At 39.1% G+C, this 11,179-nt stretch overlaps 1 protein-coding gene across 5 annotated transcripts in view; it reads right to left on the bottom strand.

Annotated features, from left to right (window-relative positions):
• Window positions 1-11,179, bottom strand: part of PPP1R9A (protein phosphatase 1 regulatory subunit 9A) — a 135,560-nt gene that overhangs the window by 6,147 nt on the left and 118,234 nt on the right. For 2 of the 5 annotated variants that reach the window (XM_085227469.1, XM_085227468.1), the window contains exons 14-19: window positions 9,316-9,403; window positions 9,145-9,222; window positions 6,144-6,342; window positions 3,682-3,801; window positions 1,853-1,876; window positions 525-707 (exon numbers count right to left, since the gene is read on the bottom strand). In XM_085227469.1, coding sequence (XP_085083595.1) covers window positions 525-707; window positions 1,853-1,876; window positions 3,682-3,801; window positions 6,144-6,342; window positions 9,145-9,222; window positions 9,316-9,403 — 692 coding nt within the window. The remainder of the gene's footprint in view (window positions 1-524; window positions 708-1,852; window positions 1,877-3,681; window positions 3,802-6,143; window positions 6,343-9,144; window positions 9,223-9,315; window positions 9,404-11,179) is intronic. The other 3 variants (XM_085227470.1, XM_085227471.1, XM_085227472.1) reach the window with 3 other exon arrangements.

Below are 11,179 nucleotides of genomic sequence, written 5' to 3'. Positions count from 1 at the left end.
TCCTTCCTGTAATTATTTTTGATAAAACTGGGCTCATATTTTCACTGCATGAACTAATTCATACTTATACATCAGAACTGTATTTAATTCTAACATAGTACAATTGGTGTCCAGCTTTTGACTCCAGTATCATAGTAGTCCATTTTACATTTGCTACTTCAGATGTATTTTTATTTACAATCTTCTATGAATTGCCCTGTTGTAAAACGGAGCTGGATGAGAAATATGTGCACGTAAATACCACTTATATATGGTCCCTTATGATTTATGCAGTAAACACTGGTACACTATACCTACCCAGAGTTTTCACAAAGCCAATTCCCTCTGTTTCTGAAGTTGCTGAAGGTAAGTGCACATGAGAATTTCTCTGAATGCTGCTGTGGCTTTCTACTCTATGCACATAGCTCAAGTCTATCATCATTCCACATACAGAAGCCCTCTGCTTTCTGGCAGAATTCTTAATTCCTCGATCTCAAGTGACAATAAATAATACAGCTAACCTTGCATTCTGCTCAGTCAGTTACCTTAAGCTTACTCCCATCCAGTTGAAGGAGATGCTCCCCATTAATGTTCTGGGCGCTGAATTCAGAAACGTACTGTTCAAGGTTCAGGCTCATTAACCAGTGGGAAACCTGCTGCACAGACCACTCCTGAACAGCCCGGTTCTGGCACTGACTGTGTTTTGGAGACTGTCCGTCATCGAGGATCTGTGACAAAAATGTGCCGCCTTGTTATTAAAAGGGTAACACTGACCAGCAGTTGCATTTTTCTGCACAAACCGCCAGCGTCAGAACAGAGGTACCCCTATTACCCTTATACTACTGTAACAACAAATTAGCTGCACTGATTGCTCCTGTATCTAACCAGGTATCTAAGAATTGACGCAAGGTACCTAAAAAATTTCTATTGATAAACAGGAGAAAGGAACTGGCATTCCTTTTAATCCAAAGGAGTTGAAATGGCCAGGTGGAACTGCTCCCACTCCCTCACAAGATCTTTATCCTTCAAGTTACAAGGTTTCTAATGGATGCAGTGTATTCTGCAATCCGCTTCCCAGGCACACTCGTTGATCTTTATTATGTGTTTAAGTTGCAAAACAAGAAATTTAGGGGGAAAAAAAAGCCTCACAAAAACCATTCTGAAGTTCAAAGTGGTGACACCAAACAGCCAGCGAGACCGATGCTACCTACAGAAGACTATGGGATGACACAGGAACAGTAAAGAACACACAGCAATCCCACAGCCTCCGCCCTGCTCTCCACATTTTGTGCTGCCCAGGAGAAGAGCACAAACCACCAGGAGGGGCAGGTGGGCCTTCAGCTGCTTCAGCCCTGAGTGTCCTCTCTGCCACTTCCTTCCACCCAAGGGAAAGCTGGTGGGGCCTGAAACAAAAGCCACTCTGTGGAAACTTCAGCCAGCACAGCAGCTGCTACAGGCTGCTGCAGCTGTCTCCTGTTTGAACAGCTTTACCACTGGGTTAGATGATGCTGGGAGCTCTTTCAGCCTCTGGCCATCCATTTCTCAGGGATGGGGTAAAGACAGTGTAAGCACAGCCTTTTCCTTTTCCAGCAGCCAGCAGAACCTCAGTGCAGCTGATGCTTGGCCTGTGGGTGTGCTCTGGCACGGGCCCTCCTCCCCCTTCTAACATACCACAAAAGCTGCAATTTGCCATGGCCTTGGAAAGAGTGGAGCTGAAGACAAGGCAGGAGGAGCCAATGATATCTGTGTTGCGCTCAAACAAGGGGATTTGCCACACAACACAGGGAAACAAGAAGTGCAAATTTGCAAATGAGACAGTACATTGCCACGCAATGGTCACACAATTCACCACAACAGCACACTGGTATCTCACCTCATCATCAATCATATCCAGGCTCTGAGTGAGGGAGCAACAAAGAAATGGGAAAGAAAAGCATTATAGAAACAAAATACAGAACATGTAACAGCATGTAAAAGTTTGGGCAAGGGTAGCACCAAGATTTGCAAAACAGATAAGGCTACTCAAAAAACAGAGATTTCTTTGAAAAAAAATTACTTCCAGAAGCAGAGAGGTTATGTTGAAAGCTCAGCACACACACGATTTGGCAGCTAAGCCAGAGATTGTGCCAATGAAGCCCCATGAGTTGATAGTCTCGACACACTGGAACCAGTGGCACCTTGCCTGATGGCTCCAATTGCAAGAGCAAAAACTGCTTAGAAAACAACAGACCTCAGGACCTGGGTTCCCTCCCTGTTCTTTCCTCTCATTCTGCTTCAAATAATTACGTGAAGTCTGCCCAAGAACCATGAGCGAGAGAGCGCTTGCAGCAATGCACCACATCACGTCCAAGCAGCAGCCTCACCATGCCAGGGCACAACTTGGTACAATACAGAGTACAGAGAAAACCTGTTCATTTTTATAGACCTATTCAAACATGGAATTTTAGAAGCATCCAAATAGAAACAAGCCAGATGAAAGCATTTTCCAACAACTAGTTCTGTTTAGTTTCAGTGGGAACAGGGCACTGTCACAATAAAATATTTGATAAAATGGGAAGGAAAATTATAAAAGCATGAAAAGTATTCTCAAGGTAGTATTAATACTAAACAAAGTATAAATGATCTCTTTAATGTTTTCAGTAATTCACAGTATATGCAGTCTCCTATCTACTACTCTCCTATCATTCTTCTAAACGTTTACACTTTCTAATCTGTGGTAAGTGCTAAAGAATGACTGGCCTAGCAGACTTCCATTTTGGCAAACGGGGTTGGCACAGAATGGCTCTCATTCTTTAAACCTGCGCAAAACATGACAGCAGTAATAACACTTGTTACTGAAAAGAAAGGAAGCCACAGATTCTTGAAGTTCCTCCTCTCTAAAAAAACCCCTGGCTCAAACCTCAAGCGAAAAATACAAAGTTCTTACTCAGCGTTTGTAAGAGGACAAATGCATGGATGTACAGCGAGGTGTCAAACTGTGCAGTTTCACTGACAATTGAGCCAAACAACAAGTATCTTAGAAATGTGTGTTCAATATATTATATTCCATTCAATGTCACTTATTTATAGGGTTAGAAATGCTTTTTCAAATTTTCACAGGTCAAAAGCCATCTAGTTTGAAGAATCAAACTCAAAATCCACTGTGTATGTGCAAAGCAAGCACAAAGAATGCAAACTGGATTGACACATGCACACTCTAATCACTATATACACATTGAGGTACAGAATACACAATAACTGCATGTACAGCTCATTATTATTTTAATATAATTTACATGGTAAAAATAGTTTAGATGCAGGTGCTTTACATTTTAACTATGTTTATCCAATTACACTGCATCTTTATCATCTCAAAACTGTCTCAATTATGTCTATTTTAGTGTACGTATACATAGGCCCACACGTACACATACAGAATGCAGGAACAGTGTATTGAAATGTATGAGGATAGAGCAGCTCTTAAGAAACCAGCTGCATTTAACAATACTGCATAACGATCCTACAATAATACCATAGGCCAATTGTTTAAAATAATTATTGTATGAACAAGAAAAATTAAAATACTGAAACTAAGGTTAATTCATTTTCTTCTCCCTTTATACGCCTAAAACCATCCCTTCACTGCTTGAGTAATTATCAAGCCAAATGCTGTGGGAGAAAGAAGACAATCATTTCCCACTTTAAACAATTCCAGCAACATACCTCATCTGACGATAGTGCTAAGGAGTGTGAGAAACCTGGGGTTTTGGGTTCTGCTCCTAAACCACTCAGATCAGCTGAACTTGTGCTGCTGGGACTGAAGTCATCATTGAATGTGAAATTCTGTAAGGAAAAAAGATAATTTAGAATAAACAAATGATCTCAAATGTGCATCTAAAAGGGAAATTGCTTTTCTGTCTTCCAGGTTGGCACAGTTCAGGAGTGATTTCAATTGCTTACCAAATCATTAGGATACACATGAGGAAGCTTAATCTTTTGCATTGCTAATGACGAATAGAACATGCTATATGCTTTACCACTGTGTACTTCAAGAGACTGCTCTGCCAGCTTAATGCCTCAGTGAGTAGCAAAGTGGTCTGAAAGCAGTTCATGGACTTGCACTTAGGGAATTGGATATCATCATGCAGATAAGTTATTGCTTCCGCTGGTTAATCAATAACATGCTGCTGTCCTTCATATCTTCAAGACAAGCATAGCAGTAGTAGAAAGAGAAGGTCAGAGGATTAATTAGCAGACGGAAGTGAAAACTGCTATTAAAAGAGCAAGGAAAATATCTTGTGAAGCCATTTCTGATTCCTCCCTCTTTGCCTATACTTCTTGAAAAAAATCAGGTTGAAAGCAAAAGATACATTTGGATGCTGAATGTTAAGTACTGAAGTAGTAACCATAAAACAAAGATCATTTTTTTCCTAAGAAATTAATAACAAACATCACATCTTGTAGTAAACAATAGCAAGAGTGTGTGCCTTTTTCCAGGAATGCAGCAACATGATCATTAGAAGAATACAAAAATTAACATTTTAAAGTGGCAAAGTTGGATTTGAGAACCACAACAACTAAAATCTAAAACAAGTCACCATGAAATTTCATTTCAATTGAATAGACAGCTGACGATGCAGTGACCTTTGTTAACTCTTTTGAGACCTCTAATTTTTCCTCTGTCATCTAAATAAATAACAAATCTGATCCATCTTTGTCATTCAATTTTAAAAAATGGATCCAAACATCAAAACCAAAAAGAACAATAACATTTATTTTTTTTTTTTTATCTCCCCTCCAAAATCTGATGTATTTTATCTGATAACAATAGGCCTTCTAAAAACACCAAGTGATGGTCCTCATGAGGTCTCCTGGAATTCCAACTGCATAGGTACTGGAAATTTAAGAGCTTGCAAGAGAGGACAAGAAACAATCAACCAAAAGCTCTGCTGTTCAGTTTTCTCACACCTACGTTCAGAATAAACATCCTGCTTTTCTCATCTCCTTAGAGAAGACAAGAAAGTCTGAACACTTTGAGCCCCTACAGCATCCTCAGGCCGTTCAACAGCTCCAACTCCTGCTCCGTGAAGAACACCTTCTTCCTCTCAACTATTCTGATTTTTATTTTACCTCTCTTTTGTGTAAGTTTCACATTTATGATTAATTTTAGCCTTTTTCTTTGTCTAAGAGAAACACACAAAATAGCTGAAGCCTGCTAATAATACTAATAATGGGAGAGCAGGACAAAGGAACACAGAACAAAACAATTTTCACAGTTTAACAGTAATTGTAAGAAGCAATGCTTTTTCCCATTTCAAAATTATTTTTTACTCAGTATTTGTTTAACAGCATAAAAAGGATTTACATGTCTAACCCTCATCTTTCTTATAAAAAGAAACTGAGTAGCTGATCAGCTGATTCAAATTCCTGTATATAAGGTTGAGAACTATATCAATATATTGTTTCCTCTTACAAGACCAATGCAAAAAGTAAACTGTTACAAGTTATAAAAGGATAAAGGCAGAGAAATACTTTCCAGAAGTGAAAATACACAAGAAAAAGGAAGTACAGTACTATAACTAAGGGTTATATAATGAGTTATCATGCTGAAACATTCATGCACATAGAAAGGAATCACACAGCTGTATTAAACTGCAGTAGCTCCTATTTATAGTTTGAGCATCTTCATATACAGAATTAAATCCAACATCCACGCATGCATGACAAGCAGATTTCAGTACTGGGGGAGAAAAAGGCAAACGACTGACGGCATACAACATTTCTTCACTTGCAAACATCTCATCTGAATACATTAAGAACAGGTAGGTATTCCTGCAATCAGTCCTGAAGAATGCAGAATGTATCTATCACTGAATACACAAATCTAGCATTTGTTCAGTGGATCCAAATGCTAACTTCCACTGGCACCACTTGCGTTTGCTACAGTACAGCACACCACGGTTAGTTTACTGAATTAATGTACATTAAGAGAAAGACAGAATAAAAAGGTAGAATGTGGAATGGTACAATGATGGAGATGCTCTGTTCAGATGAGCTTTTACCGTACAATGAACACCATGCACTGTTTATTGTAGTGTTAACATATTGGCCCGTTCTTCTTCCAGAAACACGAAGCCAATTATGCCACTCAACACAGTGGGAATAAGGTAGTTCTTATTTTCTACCTTTGACCCTTTTTTAGCTGGGCTTATGTTTTCAGAGGAAGGTTCTGTTGAGCTGGTAGGTGACGGCAGGTTGCTAGAAGAATTGGATCCCTTGCCACTCTCTCCATACCATGTGAATGGTACACAGTGTGGGAGAGAGGAGGATCGTTCTGTTAAAGATTTACTGCTGGCTGATTTCTGCAGCATCTCTCTGGTGGTCCTGCATAAGAGAAAGGAACAGGAATTTGTGTTAGAGTATAAAATACAAAAAAATGCTGCAGAGGTAGTTAATTGCAAAAAATAATGACATTCCATGAAACTGTGACTAATCACCACAGTGGCATGCAGCTGGTAATAGTCTTGAAATCTCTCTTGTAACAAAAGGAAAAGTGTGTTCTTTTGATTTGTTTTCTAACTTTAGCTCTTCAGATAACACGCATGCAGCAAATGAAGACAGATGCTGCACAAAATGCCTGTGTCCCTGTGTTTTGGTGTGAACCAAGCCACACACTGCTGGTACCACTGGGGCTTGGACTCAGCACTGACCCAGGCAGGCTCTGCTTCCCTGACAGGTCTGGGTTCATTTTGGAGCACAGGCAGAAGGAACCAGGTGTGTTTGCACACACCTACATAGATGTGTCTTTGTTACAACAGCTAAATACTGAGAGACATCTTGTTGTTGTTTTTTTATTTCTTTGTTTAATTAAATATTAAAAATACAACTATAGAAAAGAATGAAATAAACATTTGATATCAGCTCGCTTTTTCATAGTAACAGTATATAAATCTTCCCTCACTTCTAACTTATGGTCAGCTTCTAAATCGTTATGGATATAATCACTAGCTCTTGGCACTGGGAAGCTTCTTTTCTGTATGGATGAAATGGAAGCTGCCAGAAAACCCCCAGACAGCAAGGCAGAACCAGAATCATCTCTCCCTTTGGCTTCTTAAATGAAGATGTATCTGATACAGCCCTGTACTCCCTCCTTGTGCTCCAATATTGCTTGAAAGAAGACAAAGAATGACAGTGTCCAAATCACCTATAGCTCCAGGCTGAGGAACGTAAGAATACGTGCTTTCTACTTAAATGGGGGGAATTTGTTTATATATTTAACATCAGTGATAGTCTTCAGAAATAATTCAAGATTTTCTTCTACACATCTTCAGTTGTTTTTTGGTAGTGGTTTTTTTTTTTTTTCCATGCTAAAATAATGCTTGCAACATATATCTGACAGCGTGATTAATTCTACATCAATCTCTAGTGCTCTAATAGACAAAAATAATTATAACAGGATGCTGTCTTTTGATCATCATCTTCCTTCTTTCAAAGAGCTTATACAGCTTTGGACTGTAAAGAAAACATCCTCAGATTTTTCTCAGGCAAATTCTTTGGAGTTACTAACAAAGGAAGTGACAACTGGTGTTTAAAAAGTTACACCAAAACAACAACATTTCAGTTTACAGAAGCACAGCAAGGATTATAAGTGCTCATGAATTTTGAGTTTCATAGTACTCAACTTTGGTTTTAACAACCGTCTCCAAACTCAGAAATATTCAGTGACAAACAGTGCAAACAGCTGATTTATCAGAGGGTCTCATAAGCAACTGATCATCTTATGCTGATATCTGCTTCCTCTAAGGAAGACACCTGCTGGATTTCATTAACACCTGTAACGTACTATGTTGGTATCAGGAACTTATAAAGAAGCATACCTTCCTTCTTCCCAACCTGTCTGGTAGTTAAATACCACCTGGTGTTAATACCCTGCTAAGGGCACCAGCTGCCTTACAGCTAAGCACAGGTGCAGAGTGTTTGGTTTAACAAATCCCTCTTCCAGTACGGAAGTACAGCGAAGAACATTAACTGTAGGACACAATGCAAGCAGAAATGATTGCTACAGTTTGTTCTGACACCAGCACAGAGACGCTGAATGCTATAAGATCACCAAAGATCCTGCCAGATATGTGCAGAATGTGAGTGTATGCTGTGTTAGAACAGGAAACTTGCAATTCAGTACAGTATGCCTGAAGGGGTATGTCAGAAGTGTAACATTTCTTCTGCTTCTGTGATTTTAAGGAGACTTGTCCCTGGGACTCTATGTGTCAGACTGTCAGCAAAACTCTCCAAGCTGCTACAGTTTTTCAAATGCATACATTTTTGGAATAGCATGAGAACTTTGCTTTCTTTAGCAAGCTCTTTTATCGTGTGTGCTTTCTTTTGCATTATTTTATGTTCAGAAAAATTTAGAGTTGCTAGAACCTTAGGACTTTCAGAATATATTATGTTTGCTTAGCACTCCTGATGTCTACCTGAATGCTTGCCTCTCATACCTGGAGCCAGGTATGGCCTCTCTGGATGGGTCTATGTCAGACTCATCACTATTCAAGGAGACCTTCATTAAAAATCCACACCATGCTCTGCATTCTGAATGCTCTTTTATTTATTCAGAGGCCAGATGCTGATGGTGTGGTCTCATCAAATCTCACAGATAATTCAAAATTCCTTGCCTGAGAGTTAGTTGGTGACATGACCAATGCAGTCTGTATTTCTTCTGTCTGCTTTCAACTTATGATGTTCATTCTCAGAAACAAAACCTTCTGAAAGCATTCCTGAAGTGGGCACAGTGAAGCTGCAGGGAATATCTGCTGCTCAGCCTTGCTCTTGGGACTTTTTCCTCCAAAATATGTGGACTCATGTCAAAGTTTCTGAATGAAGGCTATTAATAACTTAGTGTTTGTCTGTGTGTATGCATCTTGTAGGCCAGCTCTAATTAACTATTTCTGCAAATCTAATCAATAGATGTAGTAGCACTAGTTAGAAAATCTCCAAGTATTTTTAGATTATTGGTTAGCCATCCGTTAGTTAAGAAATCTAGGTTTGTAAGCTCAACAGGTTGCTTCAAGGCTTAAAATTTATTTCTATGAAGGCAGTGGGACAGCCAGCGTTCAAGTTTTAGGAATAACTACATTTTCTCAACATTTCTGGAATGCCATTTCTTGCATCCTCAATCTTTTACCATACCTAATGCCACAGGTCACCCTAATAGCTTCTTTCTCTTTCCGCTTCTTGCCCTTGTTTGAACTTCTTCGCAAGGGAGCTCTACAACAATATTGGAAAATATTAGAAAATGTCCTTGAAATTTTATTTTTAATCCTTTATATAAAATTAATATTTTAAGTAACGAATGCTTACCCAAGATCTGCAAGTTTTCGCTTTAGTTTTTCTGCATGCCCTATAGTAGGAAGAGTAGTTCTTGCTGCCTGGGCACATGTGGCACCATCTAGGATACATTTGTACACGGGAGAATGTACATTATTATTTTTAATTGCTACTGATCACTATTCCATTTTCCATCCCTCCAGAACAGTCTGTGTATCTGTTCAGGATTAGATATGCATATACATGTACACATCTGTAAGTACACAATTTCATTGGGTGCATTCTTCTCATTTTTAAGAAGATGGTGAAGAAAGCAATAAAAAATTAACAGTCTCAGAACTTGAAAATACACATGGGGAAATCTTATTTTAATCAATGTAAATGAAAAAAGTTAACCTTGGTTGAGCTTCAATGAATATGTAGTAAGACGAACAACACAGAAGATTTACACACACAGAAGGTAAACATTACAGCAAATCCCTTTTTAAACTCAGCAGTGGCTGCTTATTTCTCCCTTTGCAGAAATCACATGGTATGTATGCTTTTCTTCAAAAATGATTGCTGAAACCCTTTTTTGAACTTTGGAGCAGAAGGTACTTTTCATGATGGACAAACTAGACAATAGTTATCTGCTTAGCTTGAATATTTGGTTAAAATGAATACTTAACTTGAAATCCAACCATTTCCAGTAAGAAAATTTGAAAAAAAAAAATTGAAAGTAGTATCTTAGTTAATACATTTGCCTTTAGTCCTCTCCTGATTTCTTATCCCTTCTACATAAACTGTTAACAGCTAAAGAGGGAACAGACTGCAAGAACCTATGGAGTCAAAATAACAGCTCAAAGTATCCAAACCATCCTGTGAAATCTATATGGCAGCTAAAACAACTAACACACCAATTGAAAAACGCACACACGGTTTCTGTGATTCTTCAACACAAAGAGTGCTCCCAGATCCTCTGGAGGAAGCAAATGAAGGCCAGTCATTCACATCACTTGCAATTTGGTGACTTTACAACGTGACCTCAGATTTACAGTGGCTTTGGTTAAAAGCACTGCTGTGTTTGTGGATTTCTCCTAAGGAGGCTGACAAACATTAAACCCTCGGAATTAAACCACAATACCACAGGACAGTAAACCATGTGCACAGAGGAACTCTGTACATTGCTTTGTGGATACTGTTTGGCCAAGTTTTCATTCAGTAAAAAGTTCAGTGTGGAAATGACTCATGAATCATTGTGGAAAAAGCAAGAAAACAAGGCTGCTGAGATATTAACGCTCTAAAGGCCATGCATCCTACTAACATCAGCCCTACTGACAAGTAACCTGAGGTCAAAAAAGAAAACACACAGAAGATCCCCATGAGGGAAAAAAAAAAAGCAACAGGCAACCTTAGGCAGTGCATACTTTGCATCACCTCTACACTGCTCACGCTTCTCTCTTCTCCTCAAAGATCTACTTATGGCTCCCCTTTCATCTTTAATGTATGCTTTTCATCTAACCACTGTCAAAAGCACTACTTTGAAGAATTAAAGATTGCAAAGCTTCCTTTCACACTTGGCACTCACAGGCAAGTGGCTGGGGGGCAGAGGGCTTTTTTGAGAAACATCTTAAAGCAAATGAAACTACCAGATACATTAACTTTGTGGTGGGCAAATAATATATTTAGTAGCTGGAGGTTTTGCTCCTGTAGTAGAAGTACTCTGCACAGCTTGGCAGGAACACACAGCAGGTACAAACTCCATCCAGGCTTTTGTATTACTTTGCTCCCACTCACATGCAGCTGGGCCCTGCTGGAGCACTTTGAGTAACGAGGATTTGCTGTGAAAAGCACTCATGCTGGCCATGAGATAGACACAGGGGAAGATGGATGGGCTAGTTTCCAGAAACAACTTCAG

Source organism: Meleagris gallopavo, chromosome 6 (genome assembly GCF_905368555.1).
Source record: "Meleagris gallopavo chromosome 6, MGAL_WU_HG_1.1, whole genome shotgun sequence".
NCBI classification, from domain to species: Eukaryota; Metazoa; Chordata; class Aves; order Galliformes; family Phasianidae; genus Meleagris; species Meleagris gallopavo.
The sequence above is the reverse complement of the archived record's forward strand: the minus strand, read 5'-3'. Positions and strand labels throughout refer to the sequence as shown.